Genomic DNA, 24,832 nt, shown 5'->3' with positions numbered 1-24,832 from the left:
ACCTGTTTTTAATGCATTGCTAATCTGATGCTTATTGCAATAACAATCATAATTCTACTAATGTTAATTAGGTTACAGCTTTAATTTTTAAAATAAGAGAATTCAATTTACATGAACATATATAGTTTAAAAACCACCCACCACAAACACACACCTTTTTCATGAGTATTTTAAAATAAATTATTAATATACTTGACATATATATTTTGTATGTGTTATGTGCTGTACATTTATACAAATAAATGTATATATTTGTGGACATAATTGTTCTTATTTCCAAAAGAATGTCAGCACTTGTAAACTCTGCAGGAGACCTGATGATATTGCTAATTTAAAAAAAAAAAAGTAACACGGAAATTCATTCTTGAAGAAAATTGTAAAGCAGGAGGTTCGTAACAGATGGTTCTTTATGGAAACCAAGGCCATTTTAGGGAGGCAGGGAGGGGAGGACAATCTCAGATTCTGGATCCCACATGCACTGTTTATTTCAGAAATTACTTTAGAAGGCCGTATACAACAAATACATCAGATACTTGGTTGAAAGGTAAGAACATGTATTTTAGTCATAAAAGGGCACAGAAGCAGCAGGAGGTGGAAGAAGTTAGGCCAGCACGGAGAAAGTCACGCCTACAGCTAACAGAGAGGATGCTGACACCCCCGGGAAGCAGGTCTTAGGAAAGGGCTGAGTAACACCTGTGGTGTCTCCGGGATGGCTCACAATGCACTAAATGTGCAATCCACTGGCATCCAACCATTCAGACCCTGAATTGGTGATGGGTGCCGATCAAAAGTGTTTTACTATCCTCCCCAAACATAGCAGTAGAAGCAGCTATTAAGATAGAGGCTGGCAGCTTGGTCTTAGGGTGCAGAATACTCAGCCAAAGAAGAGAGCAGAGGTGCATCAAAATAAGAATAAACATGCATCCAGGGAAACAAAAACCTGAATGAAACAAACTAGAAAACAGTCTGTCGAAATGACAACTGACAGAACGAGTCCTTGAAGCAACCCAAACACTGAAATCTTGATTAATCAGAACACTCAGGGAAACAGCCTTATTTTGGAAGCTCCCAAATTAATTGAGGGTAAGGTTAAAAACAAACAAAAGTATGTTTACTTCACTATTATTAACAGAACTTTACATTCCCATTCCTTGCCTCACAATGCAGAGAGCAGGGGGCACAGGTTGAGTTTTTTTCCAGTGCCTGACATCTTCTTTGGCCTTGGGCCTGAGAATTAACCACTGCACAGAACCCCAGATGTGGAAACGGCTGGAGACGGGCTAATCATCTTAGAAGTTGGAGCTTCATTTTACTAAAAGTTTGGAATAAGACTGCTTTCATTTTTTAAAAATTCTTTCTGTAATTTGCCTTTTGCTTCCAAAAGGGACTTGTAAAAAATTCTGGTTCACCGAGATTTCCGTTTGTTAAATTCTGGTTAATCCAGGTGCCTGTATGGACATGAAATGTGTTTTATGATGGCTTGTGTCTAAAAGAACATTACTGACCCCTGGAACAACATTCCCAAAGCCCAGTGGTGGCTGTCCAGAGCCACCCACCCTTTTAGATGATGTTCACAATCGCTGTTGGCTTTTTTTTGGCCATTTTGGGCCTTATGTTGCCTTTCCGGGTAAATCCTAGAGGCTCCCCTTTCTTTGCTGGTCTGCAGAGTTCTCTTGGGGACTCGGCCTGTTCGTGCATGGACTTAGCAGGCTGCATGCTGGCTCTGTCATCCTTGGCTTTTTTCAGGTAGCTCCTTCCCTTTGGATGGAAATGGGTCTTGAGATCAGGGTGGTTACACACAGAATGTGGGTGCCCTCGGCTTCTACAAATGGTTGGGGGGGAGGAGGGAGATGAGCAGAAAGAAAGATTTCTTTAAATCCTTAAAAGAATAAAAACTACTCATGGAACAATCACTCCTGCATGCTAAGGTGGCAATAATACTGCCAGTAAAACAAATAATATATATTGATATTTTTCTTCCAAAAACTTCTATGGCCTTCATGAAGTGATCTCATGATACTAAATTCCCAGGGAGATATTACTAGTCTTATTTACCAGTGATAAAAACTGAGGTATAGAAAACTTAAATGACTATCCAGGGTAATACATACAGTGGTCTATGGAGAAGATGGGACCAGAACCCATATCTCTTGACGCTTTAAGTGACTTCTAGGGGATTCAAACAAATCTGTAGTACAGCTATCATAAAGTATATGATTCACAGTATAAATTTATATATATATATAAATTAGTGTGCACACTACATTAATAGTGCTATAGAGATATTACGACTACACTATAGCACAATAAGAGAAAGTTATATTATACAATATTTGTAAAAGACTCCTGCAGTACTATCATACTGCCATATACTCACAGACTATTAGCAGAGTTAAAAGTCACATCCACATTTTAGAAAGTTAGGTACACAAGCAGGTAAATTTTCTCCTGAAACTCTCAAATCCATTTATATTATAGATATCATATAAAGTGCAACAGGAAACATATTATGCAAACATTATCAAATAGCCTAAGTATAAAAAGATATACATACAGGCATTTGGATTTCCTATTTGAGGAGATATCTGTAAGCTGAAGGAAAACAAATAAGACAAAACATTACTTCACTTAAAGGTTGGATTCGGTTTTTAAAATCCTCCTTGCTTATATTTTTAAGAAATTGTATTCCCATTAAAGAAGCCGGTAACTGGTATCGGGATCACTGCCCATGGCACCATCCATCACCGCGGAGAACAAGAATGTTTCACGCTCAGCTCTGCTTACTCAGGAAGCCTCTGTGGCTCCCTCTGCTGAGATTTCCAAGAAGCCAGTATCAGCAGATCTCAAAAATTTGAAAAAGTTAAACAGCCCCTCCAGAGAACAACACTTGAAGAAACATGTTTTTAAAAACTGGAATAATGTGCCATTATTTCTTGATTGATTCAGGCTGTATTTGCAGCTAATTTACTACAGCTATGTCTGGTCACAGTGTATCAACTACGGGGAAAATTGGCATAAAATGTTTATTGCCTAAAATACATCATTTCTAAAATGAGAGCATACGAAGACCAACTCCACAAATGTCCTGAGGCCATCTATCTTTGAGGTTATTTTCCACTCTCAATAAAATATCTGCATGCACTTTTGTGGCTGGGCTCAGAATATCATTTGCAGAATAAATGATAATTATCATTTTGTGTTCCAGATGTCACCAGACATTTTATAGGCAAGTGTATTTATAGCGTATTCCCAACCTCCCTCATGCAGCCTGTACTGAAAGAAGTGGAGTCACATCCGCAGGCAGACTGACAGAAGAAGAGGACGACAAAGAGAATGTGGAGAAAGGGCCATCCTGGCGCAGCGTGGTCAAGACATGCATCCCTGCTATACTCAAATCACCCGAAAAACCACGCTCAGCATAACAGGATCTTCCTCCAGGTCTTCTGTGTGAAGCCTGAGCTTTAGTCAGGAGCAAATCAGAAAGCAGCTTTTCTTCAGCAGACTTCTGAGGGTCACGTGCCTAAGAAGGTAAGATGGGACTCCTGCCTTCTGCCTTGGGACATGATTGAAAGTCAGCATTATTGCTGACCCTGTCCATGCTGGCTGGGTTTGGCATGAGAGTAGTAAATGTGAACAGAAAAAGGCACATTCCTTGCATGAGGGTCATGAGGTCTTGCAATATACAAAGAAGGGGGAACAGATGGCTCCGGCAAACACCAGACTGGTAGTTTCCGGGAACCCCAAAGGCATCAGCATTTCTACCCTCTTTCTCCCAGTCCGCCTGCCCCCACTCCCCATCAGCTGGGCTCCTTGAATGGATTTTAGTGTGTATATAAACTCTAAAAACTTACAGGGTTTTTCTTCCTTTAAATACTTTCCCACTTAAAAAAAAATTATTATTATATTGGCATGACAAAATGTTTTCAACTTTACTGTATGTATGTATGCAAGCATATAGTGTAATGATGTATTGCATATGGGTACATAATTCCCTTTGGAATTTTATGCAAAAGTGTGTGTGTGTGCTTCTCTCACCAGGGAAAAGGCCAACAGTGATCTGCTAGATTGTGAGGCTTGGGGTGGAGGTGGGGCCGATATCACAGGCACCAAAGAAATTCATGTGCTCTCCTCCCTATGAACACAAGAGGCCAGTGTTCCTTCTGGCCTCCACAGCCTCAGGTAGATGGAAATGCTCTTCCCACTTAGCCCAACTACCTACCTCCATTTTCTCCTGGTCCAAATACTTTGTCTTCTTTTTATTTAGGGAGAGGAGGGTATGAAGATGGGGATCAAGAGAGTCGTTGGTCAAGGTTTCGGGTTGAAAAAATATAAATAACCTTGCACTGAGAGCCAATTTAAGTACTTCTAAAAGACAAATATGGTGTCTCAGGTTATTACAGGTTTTGGGAAACTGGACACCTAGCCCTCCTCCAACTTCCCCTCTGTATATACTCAATTTTTCAGGCCAAAACCTTGGACTCATTTTTGACTCCTCACTTTCCCTCACCAGCTAAATCTAATCCTTCAGCAAGGCCAACTAGTCTTGTCAATTTTCCTCCAAGAACATATCCGATACCCTTCACCTCTCTCTACTCCGTTCTACCCAAGCTGCCACAACAGAAGAGCCTTCTAACTTGTCGCTCATTCTTGCATCCCTCCAGTCAATTCCCCACCGAGCAGCAGAGTGATTTTGCTAAAACACAGATCACCTCCTACTTAAAACCTTCCAATGGCTTCCCCGTGTGCAACAGAACATATGCAAACTCCTTATATGACCAAGAAGCCCCAGCCTGATCTGGATCCTTCCTACCTCTCTGACTTATCACCCACCACTCAAACATGCCAAGCTTGTTCCCTCCTGAGGCAGCTGCATTTCCTATTCCTTTGCCTAGTATATTCCACTTCCAAATTTTCACAGAGCTGCGTCCTTGTTATTCAGGTCACAGTGTAAATGTTGCCTCTTCAGCAAGGCTTTTTTTGAAAGCTTTTTGCTAAAGCTAAATAAAGTGGCCATCTCAAACATATCATCTTACTTTTTTCTTTATAGTAGTTATCACTATACGAAATTATCTTCATTATCTGTTTGCTTATTGTGTGCCCCTCCTCCCTGAGACCAGGGACCTCATCGATCTCGTTCACAGCAGTTTTCTCAGCACCCAGTAAGCACTGCATCCCCAGTAAATATGTTAAATGAATTACTGCTAGTCCTAATTTAGCAACCTGCAGGAAATAAATGCAATGCTTAAAATAAGATTATCCAAGCTATTTCATGACCTTCCATTTGAGCAGTTCTGTGAGTGATTTTGGCAGACGGGATATTAGGTCACTTTGTGTCTAATTCGACAGCATGTTTCTGAGCATACAGACAAATTATCTGAGTAAGCATGTTACATTTTTAGAAATCAGCCAGGTGAAAAAGAACATAAATGCTCAAGAGGATTAAGGGAAAGAAAGATACATATGCCGAAACATTATTTCAGAAAAGGCACTAAATATGAGGGGGAAGGAAATTTTTCTAGAGCACAAAAGAATCTTAAAGCTAGAAGACATCTTAGAAAGAAGCAATTTAAACACGTCAATCTAGAAATGTCACTACTCTCTGGAGGTGGTAATGAGAAAAAGAGGGAAGAGGAGAGAGGGAGGGAACTGGGGGTTGGAAAAGAAGGGAGATGACAGGGTTGCACTGTTTCTGTACAGCAGCCTTGTCGGAGACGGCAAGAGCCAGCCAGGCTCCTGACAGCATTCCCCACTGTTCTGGAGGAGGGAGCGGAGGTGGGGGGAGTCAGTCAGAAAGTTCTGCTCCATCCTGGGGCGCACTGTGGCAAGGAGCGCTCCTGGGCGGGGCTGAGTCTCCAGAAGCCTTCTTGGTGCCCTGCACCTTCATTCAGCTGGGCCAAATAGGTTACTAAAGATACAATTCAAAGGTTTTCCTGCTCAAAGAATCCAAGTTCTTCCATGTATCCATAGCCACAGATACCAGAGAGGTCAGACTGAGTAGTTTAATTACATCAAAGACATGGTGAATGTATTTTATTATGATGAAATAGACTAAGTAAAAAGGTAAAATGGTCTTAGGGTTTGTAGACTGTCTCATAACGTGGTACACTATGGTCCAAAGTAGAGTTTAGAGGACTATACATGAAAACAGGGGAAACCACATCTGCCCATACTTTCAGAAATCAAACATCTCACTCTTGGTCTTCTCAGGGCAATGTGTCCTCCCTCCAAAAGTCAGCTCACCTCACTACAGCCTGATCATGCCCTACTCACAGACAGCTCTCCCTTCTAAATTCCCTGCTACAATCTTAACTGCACTTTATTTGATCTGAATTAGTCAACTCTTCCTTATGTAGATCAAATCTGAAGAAGGCAGATGATGTCAGGTTTTGGGACATAAAGAACAAAAACAAATATTTATTAATTAAATGTCCTACCATATTTGTATGTACATGTATATATATGTGTGTGTGTGTGTGTGTGTATGTATATACACATACTTATGTGTACGTGTGTGTATATATATGTTATGTGTACACATACACACACATAATTTTATATCTATACATCTGACTAGAAGAGCTGAGATGCTGTTCAACTTTTGATTACATGATACAGCAGGATAAGAAGTAATGACTGGCCATGTCTTTTAAAAGGTGTTCAGTTTCCAAGCTGGAAAAGTAAAGTCAGCAGAAGAAGTAAGCACAGAAATATAAATAAAGGCAAGAATTAATGGGCTTCCTTTCTTTCTCATTGCCTTCCATTATTTTCTCTGAGACCTTCTTAGCTCTGGGTTACTAATAATTTATACATTTCTTAGTTCTGGGTTACTAATAAGCCTAAATACTGAAAATATCATGGCTACATTTTTTTTTTTTTTTTTTTTTTTTTTTTGCTGTGTTGGGTCTTCGCCTCTGTGCGAGGGCTTTCTCTAGTTGCGGCGAGCGGGGGCCACTCCTCATCGCGGCGCGCGGGTCTCTCACCATCGCAGCCTCTCTTGTTACGGAGCACAGGCTCCAGACGCGCAGGCTCAGCAGTCGTGGCTCACGGGCCCAGTTGCTCCGCGGCATGTGGGATCCTCCCAGACCAGGGCTCGAACCCGTGTCCCCTGCATTGGCAGGCAGGTTCTCAACCACTGCGCCACCAAGGAAGCCCCATGGCTACATTTTAATTTTAGAATTCCTGACCACCAAAGTCAGGTGATGATCAGAGAATTTAAGAGGCCAAAAGCCCTTATACAGCATCTAGTCCAACTGCTTCATTTTATAGAAGAATGATAGGCCCAGGAAGACAAACTGTCCCATCCAGTCAGAAGCAGGGTGGGAATGATCTAGTAGCCAGGCCCTCTCACCTCACATCTGGGCTCGGTGACCTCATGCCACAACCCTCCCCTGAGAGATGGCAAGGTGGAAGAAGGAGGCAGGAAGGGGCTCAGAGTGTCCCTCCAGCCGAGACTGCACTCTTGCATTTCCCAAGGAGGTGACAGGGGAATCGAGGAGGGGAATAAACGTTCCTTCTCAGGAGACCACAGACACCCATGTGGAAAATAATAAATACGTCAGGTAGCTGAAACTGCTTTGATGACAGTTACTGAAACCTCACAAACATAACACATTTACTTCCTTCCAGTCTACTTTGTTCCTGACTGGGAAGTTCTGGCGCTTGCCCAACTGTACGGCTTGAAGGCTGAGGGAACGTTACTACAGGAGGCACTGTGTAAGATTCTTCATTTCTTTCATTCCTGCATGTCTCTGTTCTTTCCTGCTGTCTCTCTCCCTCCGGTCTTCCTTCTTTTATCCACATGCCTTTCATTTCATTACTTCTTCGATTATTTAATCATGTTTCCTGTTAATCTTGGCTTCCAGACTGCTCAACCTGAACTTTCAATCAACCAATAGCAACCTTACTAACCTTCTGGTTAGCATAAACATTTCCTATTTTTCTTTTCCTCATATACATAGTCCATTTGGGGGTTAGTAAAAGAATCATCTTTAAATCTTCTGGGAAGGTAGTAAGCATAAATAAAATTCAATGGATAATGAAAATGTTATAAATAAACCACTTTAGGTTTTCAAAAATCCATTCTTTGGCTTTGTTGTTTATACCACCAAGGAAATTGTATAGAGGGCAAATATGACCATCCACCTCCGTCACCTACAGCATGGTTATTTGTAAACACCCCACCCTCCAAAGAGACCAGGTAATCTTGATCAAGCCACTTATGAGGGCCTTCCCTGGTGGCGCAATGGTTAAGAATCCGCCTGCCAATGCAGGGGACACGGGTTCCGTCCACGTCCAGGAAGATCCCACATGCCGTGGAGCAACTAAGCCCGTGTGCGCCACAACTGCTGAGCCCATGTGCTGCAACTACTGAAGCCCGCGCACCTAGAGCCCGTGCTCCGCAACAAGAGAAGCCACCGCAATGAGAAGCCCGTGCACCACAACAAAGAGTAGCCCCCGCTTGCCACAACTAGAGAAAGCCCTCACGCAGCACCGAAGACCCAATGCAGCCAAAAAAAAAGCCACTTATGAGAGTCTGGACCTTCATCCATATTCAGGATTCTCATTTGAGCTCTAGGCGTTTTTTAAGTCCCTGAAACCATATGTAAAATTGTATGCAAAAATGTATTATAGCATATCACCCGTGAATTTTTCTTAGTCTTTTTGAAAATCTACTTAAAGAATGTTTCACCTATAGAGACTACCAAATAGTGTTTTCCTTCCTATTAAAGAAAAAATGTGGTTAAATTTTGCTAACTAAGAAGCATGAAAGTTTTCAGAAGATTCCTTGAAGAGCTCCAAAACAGGATAATAACTTCCAATATACTTGACACCAAGGTAGGGACGGATGATTTCTTTGTATACTTCAAACTGTCATTCTACAATATAAAAATATTTCTACCAACTCCGCTTGGTGTGGAGCTGGAGGGTGAAGAAATGGAGACCGTGCATCCAGGATGTTGCTTACTTCCAAGTGTCTTGAACTCACCTGTATCACTTCCATGACACAGGCATGGCCAGGGCAGTGCTTTCAAATGATGTCTAGAAAATTCCTGCAAATCATTCCCCAGTTCCCTTTTCTTCTGTCCTTGACCCCACCTGATTTATCACAGCCCTCACACCTGGTGCGGGGCCTGCATGACTCACCACGTGCTCACTGGTGTCCCGGCGGAGGCCAGCGGCCTGCTGGCTGTGATAGTACTCCAACTGCTTTTCCGCCAGTTCTACCCGGTGCAGCAGATTCTCAATAAAGTCCTGGAGCCGAGCTTTCCCTTGAACCTCCTTCTCAGCGGCTGCTTCCAGGAAATGGTTGAATGTAACCACTTCTCTGCAAGGCAAGAACATCAGAACACAAAATGGAGAAGCGAGACAGGAATTCATTCATTCAATACATATTTACTGAGTGCCTACTATGTGTCAGGTACTGCCCTAGGCAGTATGGCCACAGCATGATAAAAGAGATAAAATTACATTTTAAGTGATACATTTAGAGACTACATTTTAGTAGAAGAAGATAGTCACTATAAAATATACAAATAAGGACTTCCCTGGTGGCACAGTGGTTGGGAGTCCGCCTGCCAATGCAGGGGACACGGGTTCGTGCCCTGGTCTGGGAAGATCCCACATGCTGCAGAGCAACTAGGCCCGTGAGCCACAACTACTGAGCCCACGTGCCGCATCTACTGAAGCCCGTGCGCTCTACAGCCCATGCTCCACAACAAGAGAAGCCACCGCAATGAGAAGCCCGCGCACTGCAACAAAGAGTAGCCCCCCCCCACCCCGCTCGCTGCAGCTAGAGAAAGCCCGCGCGCAGCAATGAAGACCCAACGCAGCCATAAATAAATAAATAAATTTATTTTTTAAAAATACAAATAAACATATATGTCATATGGCGATAAGTGCTAAGGAGAAACAGGGCAAGGGGACAGCAAATGATGGAGGAAGGGAAGGAGTAAGTGAAACTATAGAAAGCAAAGTCAGGACAACCTTTTGGATGGGGCAGCATTTGAACAGACACCAGGAAGCGAGGAACAGCCATGCAGATAGCTGGGGAGAGCAAGCCTCGGTGGGAATGTGCAGAATGGTCTGAGGTACAGCAAGGAGGCCTGCAAGGACAGAGCAGAGTGGGGAGGGGAGGACAGCCAGAGCAGGGAGCCAGGTGGGGCCTCACAGGTCAGTGTGCCAGATTTTATTATGAGATGGGAAACCACTGGCCACTTTTGAGAAAAGTTCTGACTTACATTTTATAAGTCCAGCTATTGGGGAAGAAAAGACTACAGGGAAGGAAGTATGGAAGCAAGAGGCCACACTGAGCACCAAAGCATATAAAATGAGTCACCATGTCCAACAGTATATTTTTGAGCTAAGAATGAAACAGTCCAAGAACTGCCATCTTGAGGTAGATCCAAGGTCTGTTGGGGAGGCTACTTTAGCTGACATAGGAGAAGAAATGTTCAGGTTGCCCTTCTCTAAAAAGTTGAGCAAAATACCTTTACCTACATAATTCATTGTGATTCAGAAATCCAGAAAAATTTTAGTAACTATATTACTATTTTATATCTTCTTTTTATTTCTAATGCAAGTATGAAAATAATACTTTACTGAATTATAACTAAATAAGTTCTTTATAAAAAATTCAAACATTAAAATATAATGAAGAAAATATCACCTGAAACCCCATTATCCTAAGGCCACCACTATTTACATTTTGGTAACCATCCTCACAAACATCTCTACAAATACACATACACACACACACACACACACACACACACACACAAATCAGTACTACCAATAGGTATACAGTATCACAATTCTCTCATTTGATTTGCCTCACTTAATAAGAAATCATGAAGATCTTTTTGGCCATCCCCTTTGTATGTTTTGTCACACTCACTGAAGCTAATGAATTCCATAATTTCACTACCTGTTGGATATAGTATTTCCTTTATGTGTCTTTGAACTCTCAACCTTCAAAGAGTGGTCCCTCATTTTTCTGGCCATGTTCTACTCACGCAGAACCAAGATTCTAAGGACTCTGATCATTGTCACCCTAAACTTCATTCATTTTAGATTAAAAAATCCTGTTGTTTTAAATCTAACCTCATGCAGTTGTTCTAGAGAGTTCATTAAATTCATTGCCTTCTCTGAATCTTCTCAACCTCCACTTGATTTTTATTTTCTGCTAAGCTCCATAATTTCTTGAGAGTAGAACTTCAGGGATGTTCAGCTCAGGAAGTCATAGTTTCAAAGAAGGTCTTTGCAAAACAGTTGGTGGTGGCTTCCAGATCCTTTATTCTGTACAACTAGTCAGGGAGCCACTTTTACAATTAGACTTTTCTCTCATAAATATATTACATCACACTTGGCCATACTGAAACTTTTCTGACACGTCCTACAGAGTCAAACGTCTCTGTAAAACCTTGGGAATTATATATTTATAAAAACAGAAAAGAGACTGGTTCTAACAATGATTCACTCCAAAAAAATTGCTCATCATACCAGTCCCCTTTTTTCTAGTTTCCTATCCAGATCAAACAAACCCAGAGCCCATAATAATTCCATTATCTTTCAGTAGCTAAGAAGTAGTCACATATAGGAAATAAGAGTCCTTTTGCAAAATTCTCTTTCATCATTAAGTTTCAAGTTTATTTCCAGATGTTTCCGTATGAGCACTGAATAGAAGATGTGCACTTTCCAAGCTGTTCAAGCCACAGACACAAGCCAGTTTTCAAGCTCTGCCGTCATTTGGCTCTGACCTGCCTTCTAGGTAAGTCACAAACCCCAACCAGCAGCAAAACAGTGGAGGGTCCATCCAGGTGCCACATCCAGCCCTGTCATGGTTCTTAGTTACAACTGAGAACCTTTGGATGGAATATGTTCACACAGCTCAAAAGCACCACCGAAAAACAAAGCCCAGGAAATGGCTGCTCCTTCCTCTTTCCAACATCAAGGCTTCAATTCATTTGGAGTCAAGTGATGTTTAGTGGTGATGTTTGGTGATGTTTAGGATAACAGACTCATAAACCAGTCTCCAAATTGGTACTTACAGAGGAAACAACCAAAAACCCACAACCATCTCGCCCACCAAAACCAAAAACATAGAAAAAAGAGCCAGTGTATTTTTTCAATTCATTTTGGTTTATAATATTTACTATATTTATCTCATTACAGAAATATTTCATGTTTATTATGGTAAATACAAAAAGTGACCTATGGAAGATCTAACTGAGCAGGGACTGAATCAGCTTTTTGTTCTTTGCTGTAAGCCCATCACTCAGTACAATACATGACACATAATCTTCAATAAATATTTGTTGTAGTCAATGTTTAAAAAGGACAGGGAAGAAACAAAAAATGACCCATAATGCTACCACCCAGAGGTAACTACTGTGAACATTCTGGTGTATTTTTCCCAGTCTTTTTTTTTCTCTGTGCATATTTACTATTCTTGAGCTCTCAGGCTGTACAGTTTAGAATATAAGACAGCAATATTTGACAGCTTAATCCCATAGAATTAACATCCCAAAAGCAAGAAAACAAATCTGAATGCAATACAGCTTATGATTGTGGCTACATTTTTAAATCATGTGATGTTTTATTACCAGTTCCATATAAAATTTTTTAAAACATTAATGCCACTAGTTGATTGTGGAGTGTTATGTCATGTTGTAAAACTGAAGCATCTTTTTCTAACTTCCCTCATTCAGTTATCTTGTCCCCTAAAGCTAAGAAGTTAACACCCTTTTTTCCAACCAACCTGGCACCAATGCTAACCTAATTTCAGTTTATGGATGTTTCACATCAACTAAGAAAAAAAAAAAAAAAAAGACAGTTAAAACAGTGATGATTTAATTTTAAAAGAGAAGTTACACGAGAGAAGGGCTGGAGAAGTTCATACTGAGATTGTGTTTGGGTATCTGTATTAGATAAAAACAGGAACAGAACCTAGTGATTAATTGTGGAATAGCACATGTACACAACTTCAAATCCCCCTTTCGCATCCTGTTCAGTCTGGATTAACAATATCCAGAAACACCTCTTATTTTCCCAAGGAATCTTGTGAATTTCCTGAATGAAAAAGAAAGAGATTTAACTACTTTGCATTTGTACTTTCTTTAATAATTATACTCCAAACAGTAAAATATCCATTCAAAGTGCAAGACAGACCAATGGATTTCAATGGAGGGGAGAAGGAAATGTTTGTTCACTGATGTGGTTTCAGATTCCACATTGCAATTAACCTCTGAGAAACTACCAATTGTCAATCTCTGGCATAATATCAAAGCAGAATATCCACTATTCTCCCAAAAGGCTATTAACAAACCTCTCCATTTTCCTACTACATATCTGTGTGAGACTGGATTTCCTTCATCTACTTCAACCAAAACAACAAATTTGCAACAGATTAAAGGCAGAACTAAGGTTCAGCTGCCTCCTATTAAGCCAGGCATTAAAAGTATTTGCAAAACTTTGAAAATAATACCACTCTTTTCACTAAATTGTTTTTTGGAAAATTGTTCTTTTTCACAAAAATATGTTATGTTAACAAGTAATGGATTTAATATCATTATTTTTATATGCATTAGTGTCTTTTTTACTTTCTAAATTTTAATTATTAATACAGTAAATATTGATAGATAAAACCCACACAGAGAAAAGCTTCTTGGGGTCCTCAGATTTTTTTAAGAATGTAAGGGGAAGCGAGGCCAAGAAGTTTGAGAACTGCTGCCATGCCATGTACAGGGTGATCCTAAACCTCAGAACTCGGGTAAGGGTGGACGACGTGGGCTAGAACTCTAGTACGGTGCAGCCACAATCCATACATTTATTTACTCCATTATTCAGGAACTCAACAAACATCTACTGAACGCTACACGGTACTGGGCTTAGTGCGAGGGCATTCATGAACCGGTGGCTGTCCTCATGAAGCTTACTGTCTAACCAGGGGTCAGCCAACTTTTTCTGTAAAGGGCCAGGGAGTAAAATTTTAGGCTCTGCAGTCCGTACGGTCTCCGTTGCAACTACTCAAGTCTGCCTAGCACAAAAGAGCCACAGAGGCTGTGTAACAATAAAACTTAATTTACGGACACTGAAATTTGAATTTCATATAATTTTCATATATCACGAATTATTATTTCTCTTTTGAATTTTTTCAAGCATTTAAAAATATAAAAACTATTCTTAGCACGGGGCTCCACAAAAACAGGTGGCAGGCTGGATCTGGCTGTCGTGCACAGACCCCTCACATAGTGGGGGAAGCAGACATTAAAAGAAACAAATACTGAAATAAATACAAAATTACAAAGCTGGGCTGAATATGACTAAGAAAAAGAATAACACATGCTATCAGACAGCAGAGTAAAAGACCTGTGTGGTTTTATTTCAAGTTCTCAACCCTAACTCAGAATACAATGTAAAGCTGGAAGGCCAGATGGGAAGATAAGGGCAAACCTGAAATTCAGTCCAGGTGTGGGTGCAGACCAGTTCTGGGGAAATTAACTGATTCTAGGCTGCTTCCAGCCCTATCTTTGACTTCTTATTTATTTTTTTTAAAAAGGTTAAAAATGACTGAAATCAAGGTTTTAAGTTTCAGTGGAAAATATGCTTATTTAAAGCAATATCTGATACTAAAGGAAAAAATACCAGAATACCACTATAGTATAAGAAACTGGCCTGAAGTTCGTTATCATGCTGAATGATTTGCAGACCTAGAAATCTTTCAGTATCCTGAGATTCACAGGCATTCAGAAACAAACACAGTAGAAGGAGGCACTGAGTGAAAAAGCCCCTTCAGTACAAAGTTTTACTGAGAAAAAAATATTTGTTCACTCATGTACTCATTTACTTACAGGATGGTTATAAGGTCTAAAACATAGATAATATTTTATTTTTTACAGATTAAACCCCTTCAATTCCTTCTTCTGAGGTGGGTTGAAGATGGGTTAATTTCAAAAAAAAATCAAAGATATACTATCATGTGAACAACACACTCTAGAAGCAGGTGTAGAGATAGAGGGAAATGCATGTTAATGCACCGTGGTGTTCATTGCGATTTTACGTTGGCATTGAACGATGCATTGTTTCTGTTTGTTTGTTTTAAATATTTGCTTATTTATTTATTTTGGCTGTGAAGGGTCTTAGTTGCGGCACGCTGAATCTTCGTTGCAGCATGTGGGATCTTTAGTTGCGTCATGTGGACTTCTTAGTTGCGGCATGCAGGATCTAGTTCCCCAACCAGGGATGGAACCCGGTCCCCCTGCATTGGGAGCACGGAGTCCTACCCACTGGACCACCAGGGAAGTCCCAAACTATGCATTGTTAATGAGGGACGACACACTGATCATATCACTCACTGTAATCTACTATCAACAAACCATTTATCATGTCTATCTCCCTACGTTTCCACCTTTCGTGGCCATCCTTTAGCCTTACAATCCCCTCGGGTCTCATCACTGCACATCACCTCCTTTCTGCTCCAGCATCAGTGAACTCCACTCAGCCTACAAGCCAGATGCTTTCTTCTGCAGATGCTGTTCCCTCCACCAGGGTCCCTTCCCAAGCCCCCACTCTAATGATCCCTCTAACCTGAGGGCTCCACTCACCTAGGTGTGGGCTGGGTGACCTGCTGTATTCTCCCGCAGACCATGCAGCCTATCACAGCACACACTGCAGGGACTCGTCATGCCACTGACGCCGTCAATCACAAAATCAGTGAGTTCAGGGCCCTGGCCTGCTCCTACACTGTGATTCCCACAGCACCTAGTGTTGAGCCCAGCACACAACAGAGACTCCACAAATTTCTGCTGAATGCATGAGATGTCTAACTACATCTCTAGTCAAAAATCTTTAGCTGACTAAAAGATACTTAGGTTTCCTTGTCTCTTTTTCCAGACAAGCACTGGGGCATAAAACCAGTAAGTAACCTACAACACAGGTACCTGCTGCAGAAATGGAGGTGGGATCTAAAATTGATGCCTCTCTCCTGTTCCTAAACAACACTTTAACAGCTTCTTATCCCAAGGGCAAAGTTCTACCAAGTTATTTAAATTTCATTTTGCATTACTGATTTATGAACCTCTTCAGAGGTATATGAAACAGTAAAAATACCCCTGGCTAAAAATAGCCTAGCTACTGATCACAGAACACCTCAGACAGACTGTAATGTCAGCCACGAGGCAAATCATAAAGCTGGAGCCAACCACCTCCGAGCACTGGAAGCCAGGCTGCACACTCAGAGCTCGGGGTCAGCTCCTGTGTCCCTGGCGGGGCCCACAGGGTGGAATCCGCACCTGCCACACATCGGGAGCCATGTCACATTTCTACTCTTGTCAGCCCTTTGCCTCATCTCTCCTTTTTGACTTCCGGGAACACACCAAAAAGTGTAATATATGGTTCTAATTAAGAACTTAAAAAATAACTCTAAGGAGAAGGTCAAATTATTCTTATAAATAGATCAAAACCACATTCTAAGCCCCTCAGTCCAGACAGAGAGGGTAGTATGGGGAGGGAGGGACAGACATGAGAGAGACAAATAGACATTTTTTGGGGGGGGTCTCCAAATTTTACCAGATGCCATCTCTAAGAGGGAATATTTGACATCCAGTTTTTCCTACATTGGTTTGTAAGTCTACATGGAACACAGCCTGGAGAGAGAGGACCCCATTTACATAAATGCAGGAAAATGTGGAGCAAACAGACACCTCCCTGTCCCACTGAACTCTGCATCTAACATGATTTTTCTTGGCCTGCTTCCTAGCTATGGATCAGCCTGGAGACCACGCTGTCCACTCACTGCTTTAGCTGATCAAAAATGAGAAAGACGTAATTAAGTGGCAAGAGGGTTAGGTTGTGCAAAGCAAGTTACCAAGTCAAACTTGTCCTCCAAAGGACAGCATTCTACAGCCAGCTTTGGATAGAAACCTAAATGGACATTCCTGGTTCAAGCCACCCCTCGATGTCTCTTTTAACATACCCCTAATGATGTTTAATGTCTAATTTATCTGCTGGTCTACTCCTGTCATGAAAGCAGGAACTGGACTCATTTGGTTATCACTGTATGACCAGAACCTAGAACAGTACCTGGCACTCAGCAAGCACTCAATAAAGATTTGTCTTCTGGCTGACACCAGGCTGGGAACAAGTCAAATGATGAAGGAAGAAGGGAAAGATCCTATCTGTCATAGATCGCAAGGGAGCAGGATGGAAATTAGAGATGGAATTACAAAGAGGTCCCTCACTGCCATCAAAGGCTGGTAGTGGCACATACTCTACCCTGACTGGGAACAGACATCCAGAGGGTCAAGTTAAAAGCCCTTGTTGGAAGTTACAAGTCCTGGGTTGGTGTTCCAGAAGCTTAATATCACAGCTATACTGATGATGCCACCATTTCCCCATTTCCCAACACCTTTGCTGCCACCTGACATTTTCTTTAATCTCATCAGAAAAATAAATTATGTCGCCATGGCAGCCCTCCCAACACAGCAGAGAAGCAAGCCCATTCCAAAATGGGCCAGATTTGGTATTACCTAAGTCTTGATACTCTGGGCAAATACCGTATTTTCAAAAGTCTGGCTGAAGCATAGTGAGTTAATGGAAAAAGCACTCAGCAGAGAGATAGGGAACTTGGTTTCCCGTTTCAGCTTTGCTACTAAATTTTTGTCCTTGTCATTCTACTGTTCTGGGCTTTATTTTCCAAATCTGTAAAATGAAGGTGGGTACTTTCCAGAACTAAAATTACACAGTCCCCTCAGGGTTCGTTTCTAACAGTCACCTCTCTGATGTCCTTCAATATGTCACTGTCCTCCAGCTACCAATGCAAATCCCACCCTTCCTCCTCACTCCTTCAGTTTGGCCTCACCACATGGGAAAACGCGTTCTCTAATGTTCATCAATTTGAAACTGTGGCTTGTATTTAAGCACTTGTTCAAACTACCCTGAGTTTGAACATGGGTATGTTTTATTCTTCCTATGTAGCATGTAAGTTCCTTAGGGAAAAAGACCAAGAATTTCATGTCCCCCAAACACACCTAGCACAGTGCTGGGCACATCACAGGTGCTCAGTCAGGGCCTTCCAACCTTACCAACAGATGAGTGTGCAAGTAAATTTAGGATTACTGCTATTACACTGATGTTCTCCAAACCCCAGGTCACCAACTCAGCCAGGAATCAGCTACAATCTGTCCTTTCTTGTTAAGGGATACCTTACTGCAAGGTTGGCTGGGACTGATTTACCTGATTATGGGCAGTGCTACCCTACAAGCTCTGAATACTCTTGAACAAGTAAATACAGTACCTGTTTCCATAGGACTTTTAAAGTTGCACAAACTTTAAATTGTGAAGACAATGAGCAGTTTCTTGGATTTGCACTCCAGAAACATAAAGACATCTCTCTGTGGAGGTACAATGAGACTCAGGACAAAAGTACAAAACACTGCCAATTCAAACAGTCTCCTCTGTTACAGAGCATATATATGACTTCTGTAATCCAAGTTGATTCAGCCTACAGATGGCCTCAAGGCAGAATCAGCCCTCAAGTCTTTTTTTTTTTTTTTTTCAGTATGAAAGAAAGAATTTTAAAGTTATGGGGAAAATCCATAAGCAAGAGAGCCTCATGTGAATGTCAAATACTAGGTGTTTGCTTTTTTTTAAACCAAATCTACTATCTGTGTCTTAAAGGGTCCCCAGAGTTTAAGTCAATTTCAAATGGGACTGTAACAACCTACTTCTTCTCACAAATGGGCCTTGAGAGCTCGTTTGGAGGGGTTTAACAGGAGACCACAGCTCCTGGTATGTTTGTTGGCCAAGCAGGTCTTCCATATATGAAAGGTCATCTCTTGGGTGGAAGGCTTAGCACTGTGAGGGAGTGGTGGAAGGAAGGAGCATGGCCCAGCCAGGCAGATGTAGTCAAATCACCCTGGTTTCAGGAGTGTGACAGATGGGCAGCTGGCTTGCTCTGCTCCCCATTTTGAGGTGGGGGTTTAGACACTGTAGCCACTGAGGCTGTTGGCCACAGTTGCTCTCTCTGACCAAGAGCTCCACTGTCCTTCCTGGAAAGAAGACTCTTTCAGTTCTATTTTATGTACAGAAAGAGTGATTATTTGAGGCCTGAATACAGAAATTAATGGCACAGGCCAAATGAAGGCTTAACAAAATGAAGACTTTGTTTATTTTATGTTTAAAAGTTTAAGGCAGTTTCACTGAATTTTCATTTAAAGTGTTTTTTTAAACGTCATTGCTTTTTTTTCCCCTGGTAGCTCAAAAATGTCATACTAAAAATCAACTCATAATTTACCCGCAGGTATACATCCAAAAACATGAATGAAGATATATGTACAAGGACGTTAACTGAGACATTATTTTTAATATCAGGAAAAATGGAACAAAACCATGTATTCCTCAATAACAAACTGATTAGAATAGTTATGTGTCATGATTCCACTTGGGAAAACACAGTAACTCTGTATGTGCATAAAAAGTACATGTGATTGTATGGACACAGGAAAGGTCTAGAAGGACAGTCACTGAACTAAACAGTGGCTGTCTCCAGAGGGTGGGGTGGGGGATGTTTGGTGAGGAGGGAGGATTTTAACACATACAATTTTACCCTGTTAAATTTTTTTTTTTACAAGTATATTTAGTTTTTTAATTGGTCCTCAGGTAACAGCACTGGATTAACCATATATAACATTATCACTATGGATTCATGCATGGCCCACTTTTACTAAAGTTAGTTAACCAGTTATTTTTAATAATAAAGCACCCTTTAACACACCACCCAAAATAAAAGGTACATCCTTGACAATAACCTAGATCTAACCATATGCTCCTCCCTACCATCATATTGTTTTCCCATACTCCAGGCAACCACCACCCCAAATCCCATGTCCATTATTACTTGTGTACTTAACAAATAAAACATGACAAACAAGTAAATGCACACAATTAATTTGGTTGCCTTTTAAATTCAGTGCTCGTCAATCAAACAGAAATATCACTAATTTAATTCTAGGCTTTTCTCTGCACATAGAGCAACCCCATCTGCCATTTTTTCAGTGGTGCAGTGTTAGTCACCCTGGGTGCTATAGCATGTCAGGGCACTAGCTTCCTACCAGGGAACGTCAAGAGCCAAGAGAGAAACATTTTTCGATGGAGATCATCTCCCTAGGAGCAAAGTATCAATAAATCAATGGCTGATTCAAATCCGTCCTCACTACATGATTTTAAAATTATCTAGTTGAGCAGAGCAGGCTTTCCCTCTAGGTAGGCAGTAAGCATTTAGTAATAGCAAGTGATGATCTCTTTAATATATAGGGTTTCTCAGCCTCTTACCAAGTAGAGAAGCTTTAATTTACTACATTTTAAGAGACAACACAAAATAGAAGAGTGCCACAGGGCAAAGAAAGCATGAAATTAAGTCAATCTGTATAATAGAACTCAACTTATTTGAAAACCTGCCTTTTAGGCTGTTTCAGTCAATCAATTTTTACGTCCTTTGGTTCTGTGAATTCTAAGCCTCCATTTAAAATTAAACCCAACATTAAGCATTTGGGAAATAACACTGCATTGTTACATATACTTTTCTAGTTTGGGTTGAATCCATACTCATTGATAAGGAAATGCTTTTCCAAGTGTGATAATTTTTAAAGTAATAGCTTCTCTGATCACCTATAACTGGTAAAAACCCGTGTCAACTCTTTGCAAGCAGGCATGACTTAGTCTAGTATTTTACAAAAAGAAATTTCTCAAACTTAAATCAGAAGAGTATGGAAATCTCAGAAGCTTCCTCTGGGTCTCCTAATGTCTGCTTCTTCAAAATAAAAATTATAATTAACAGATTCTCCACTATTGACATGTAATTAATATGGACAGGTAATCCAAAATGGCAAAGAAGCCAAAATTATTTATATTTAGAGTATACTTGAATAAGACAGCCTCTCATGTTCTTGATTTTATTGCCTGGAGACTGTCAGTGAGACGGAAAGGGTCCCCTAGCACTCCCTTGCTGCCTTCCCGCTCAACTCCCTCCCAACCCCCTCCCCACCCCACCCACGACCGAGGCCAGGAAAGGGTCCCATGAACAGACTGCACTACTCCTCTCTCTAAAAAAATTATTTGTAGTGGTTTACAGTTTCCAAGGTGATAAGGCATTCAATATTTCGACTTTCATGTTGCTGAGCTGGAGGCCACAGTGGAGAGGGTAAATAGTATTAAAAGCCTTATGCCTCCTACATTCAACTATAACAATGGGAGATGTAGCCAAGGTACCTGCAAGTAATTAAAACCAAACCTTGCTTAACATTCGAGTGTAACTTGGGAGGGGGTGGGAAGTGCCTAAAGCAACGGGGTTAGCATCCTGTTTCAACGCCACTTACTCTTCTTTCCTGAGAAGCTCCTCTTCGGATTCCGTCAGGCGTTGCCTCAGCCCTGCGATCATCTCCACGGCCACATCCACCTGTCTATTCAGGGCCCGCTCTCGTCTCTGCACTTCCTGCTTTTTCTGAGTCAGCTGCACAAAAGCTGCCCGAACTTCCAACAGTTCAGCCGTTTTCTGGGCCAGCTCTTTGGTGAGTTTATCGATTCTCTTCTCAATGGTCCTGTCCACGGCCTCGACCATCCGATTGAATTTTTCTCTGACATGTGCCTCGAAAGCTGCTTTGGTGTCTGAGGTGGGAAGGCCAGGACTGGACCTCGGGCCATCCAGCGAGTCTGCACGTAGGTCTACCGTAGTGTAGGTCTGCACATAGGACACAGGCCTCTCTGCCACCACCTCGAATGGCTTCCTGTCCTTGCAGTGTTCATGCGAAATGCTACACAAGTTAACATAGCTCGGTTTCTGCTTCACTATGTTGCCACAGCTCTGCAATTTTCCCTGTTGCAGGGGTTCTGAGGAACTGACTAGGTCTGTGTCTTTGAGGGACGGAAAGAGGCTGCATTTTGTCAAGAGGGTTCTTTCCTGGTAGCTGTGACTGAATTCCAGATGGGCCCTCAATGAGGACAGGCTTCTAAATCTGGTATGGTCCCCACACCTCGGGCAGCGGAATGGCAGGCACACAGCGACATTCTCAAAGGACTCCTGCCAGGGGTATCTGCTTTCCTCAAAAGCCTTCTGTTGCATTACTCTCAAAGTCCTGGGCAGGGGAGAATAAAACAGGTAATTGGCACGTCTGTTTAAAAAATGCTACTGAAATGATTGTCGCTGATCATCTCCATGAGGACAGAGGCTTTTAAATTCCAAATGACTTTTGCATTTAATATCTTATTACTAAAATTAAAAACCTACAATCCATGGGCCAAATCTAGCCACATTCCACTCATTTGCATATTGTCTACTGCTGCTTTTGCACTAAACGATAGAGGTGAGTAGTTGAGACAGAGGCTCTACAGCAGGCTAAATCAAAACTACTTACTACTTGGCCTTTATAGACAAAGTTTGCCAACCCCTGCTTAGGACAAAAAAGGTGGGTAACATTCCCTTTCCACAGATGAAAAGACTGGAGCAAGGAGGTAAAGTAATTAATCCAAGGTCAAATGGACAGTGTCAGAGTCCAACGTGGAATTCAAGTTTCCTGCCCTCCTGAATTTAGTACAGTAACTGCAAAAAAGTGTCCTGTTTTAGTGATGACACTGATAAGCATGAATACAAAAAAATGAGAAAAACTCACATGAATTGCCAAAACAGGTCCTAAGACAGCAAGCTCAGCAATCTTTCCTCAAGTATAGGAAAGGTTATCACTCAAATTAGGTGCAGTGGCATTAAGCACACAATCAGCTGAAAAATTTTCAACCTGAGATTTTTGCCCTTAATTTTGTTTTTAAATTATTGCCATGATGATTTAAATCAAAGTGTTATCATAATAATGATGCCCCCCCCAATACTCCAGATTTACTGAAATCTGGAAACCCAATATGTCAAATACTATCGGACGTAAGTGGGGGCCACGTACAAGATTTTATTAAAACAGAGTGTTCTGGATGGATTTGTCTTGTCTCTGTTTTAAGATGACAACCTCTAGGATGGCCAAAGTTTGAACCAGGTAGGTATCAGCATAACTCTTTTAATAACGGGAAGTTCTTATTTCCTTGCAGACATTTATTACCTTAGCCCTAGCAACAGATGACTGCTAGCAACCCAATTCCACAAGCAGCGCATATCTATTCCCTCCAGTAAGGGTTTCTTCTTAAATGTAACAAGCGCTGGGCCCCAAACAGAGGACTAGACTGAGAAATGTTCCTAGGCCCTTCAACCTCTTCAGAAGTAGAGGCGCCAAAGGTCCCCACACAGCTAGGCAAAACTTCCAGGTTAATAAGCCTCTGGCCCCCAAAGAGGGGACCTTCTTCCTGTGCTACACCGGGCTGTTGGACCACGGGTTTTCTGGAGATAGGATGCCAACCCTGGCCGGAAACTCAGGCCAGAGGTGAAGAAGGGGAACTCGGGATTCTAGGGAGCAAGGGGAAGGGGTGAATCCCTGCATGGGGAAATGGGTAATCACGCACTCCGGGAGTACGCAAGGTTTCAATGGCCCAGAGGAAGCTCCAGTTCACAGGGTGGGCGGACAAGCCCTAATTTCTTCTGCCTAATCAGGGCAGGCTGGAAATGACTGTGCCTCGGGGGTCCCGGCTGTCCCCGCCCCTGCTCCGCAGCGTGCCAGCCCGCCGGTGCCAGAGTGGATACATGCGCACACGAGTTCCCGCAGGCGGGGGCCGAGAAGCCCAACTCCCCGCCGTGGTGCGGGGACGGGACCTACTGCCTAGCCCGGACGGCCCCCTCTGCCGCGCCCCCTGGGCCGGGCCGCGGGCGCAGGTGCCCACTTACCCGACTTGTTGCTGCACCTGCAGCTGCTGCTACCGCTGCCGCCGCGACGCTTCCACTGCTGCGGGTGCGAAGCGGTTTTCAGCAGAGCCGTAAATCAGGCTGAGCTGGTCCGCTCCCACCCCCCGCGCACCCCCGCTTCGGGACGAGCGGCGTCCAGGGCGGAGCGTGGCGCGGGCCAGCGGGGGCGGCGTGCGCGGTCGCCGGGGACCCGCGCGCTGAGAGAGCTTATGCCCTGGGGGTCCCGGACTGCCGTGGTCCCGCAGGGGACACCCGTGCTCTGCTCAGCTGCCGAGAGCACCGTGTGCCCTCCCCCAGCCGTGGAGCGGGATCGGGCTCAGGATTCCACTGACATCACCGGGAGCGGTGCTGGAATCGCTCCCCTGGAGAGGAAGGAGGAAAGCGTGCCAGCCTCGGAGGCGCTGCGCTTTCCGCAGGCCCTGGCAGGGTTTTTTCTCACTTTACAGTTATTGGGGAGCGGGAGAGTGTGCATCAGGATGGGCATCTTCTTTGAAAATCTGCCAGCAGGAAGATCCGGGTGTATCTGTTAGGACCTCTTCATCCTAACATTCCCAAATAACTAACCTAGAGAGTCTACCCTAACCTTCCTGGCGGAGTGTCCTCGTGCTAAGTTAACCGGCAGAACTAAATCTAGAAAAGTACAGGGTTGTGAATAAATAAAGAAACGAGACCCGCACCATTCGCACCCCCATCTCTGAGGGGCACCCTCCCCCCCCCAGGGCACCCTCCCCCCCCCAAGCAAAAGTGAAGATTTATCATCCTAAAGGGAGGTTTCTTTCCTTCTAAAGGACACTGATGACTCAGCTTTTTTTTTTTAAAACCTCTTTTGGAATATTCCTAGTCTAACTGTTGAAATATGAAACCAGAATAAAAGTTACCATTGGATTTTCTTGTCAAAAGGAGAGGTTTTGTTCATCTGCAGACACTTAACTCAATGAATCTTCTTGACTCCATAGGGTGTCTCTCTTCTCAGAACTTACTAATTTCAACCTTTATTTTATT

At 42.4% G+C, this 24,832-nt stretch overlaps 1 protein-coding gene and 1 long non-coding RNA gene across 3 annotated transcripts in view; one reads left to right on the top strand and one right to left on the bottom strand.

Moving 5' to 3' along the window:
• The window catches only part of LOC132350306 (uncharacterized), a 107,443-nt gene that overhangs the window by 56,444 nt on the left and 26,167 nt on the right, over positions 1-24,832 (top strand). The window contains exons 3-5 of the long non-coding RNA XR_009497886.1: positions 3,268-3,528; positions 11,656-11,767; positions 21,389-21,563. This is a non-coding gene — a long non-coding RNA (uncharacterized LOC132350306). The remainder of the gene's footprint in view (positions 1-3,267; positions 3,529-11,655; positions 11,768-21,388; positions 21,564-24,832) is intronic.
• On the bottom strand, positions 273-23,893 carry ZNF365 (zinc finger protein 365). 2 transcript variants are annotated; one of them, XM_059899381.1, is made up of 5 exons: positions 23,813-23,893; positions 21,372-22,127; positions 9,145-9,325; positions 2,555-2,592; positions 273-1,822 (listed from the first exon to the last, which is right to left on the bottom strand). In XM_059899381.1, the coding sequence occupies exons 2-5, from the start codon at positions 22,112-22,114 to the stop codon at positions 1,561-1,563; spliced, it is 1,224 nt and encodes a 407-aa protein (XP_059755364.1). In that variant the 5' UTR covers positions 22,115-22,127; positions 23,813-23,893; the 3' UTR covers positions 273-1,560. The 2 variants fall into 2 exon arrangements, with proteins under 2 accessions (XP_059755364.1, XP_059755365.1); XM_059899382.1 differs by having other exon boundaries at positions 273-1,753.

This window comes from Balaenoptera ricei, chromosome 16 (genome assembly GCF_028023285.1).
Source record: "Balaenoptera ricei isolate mBalRic1 chromosome 16, mBalRic1.hap2, whole genome shotgun sequence".
Lineage (NCBI taxonomy): Eukaryota > Metazoa > Chordata > Mammalia > Artiodactyla > Balaenopteridae > Balaenoptera > Balaenoptera ricei.
Note: the sequence above shows the minus strand (reverse complement) of the source record. Positions and strands in the feature narration are given on the sequence as shown.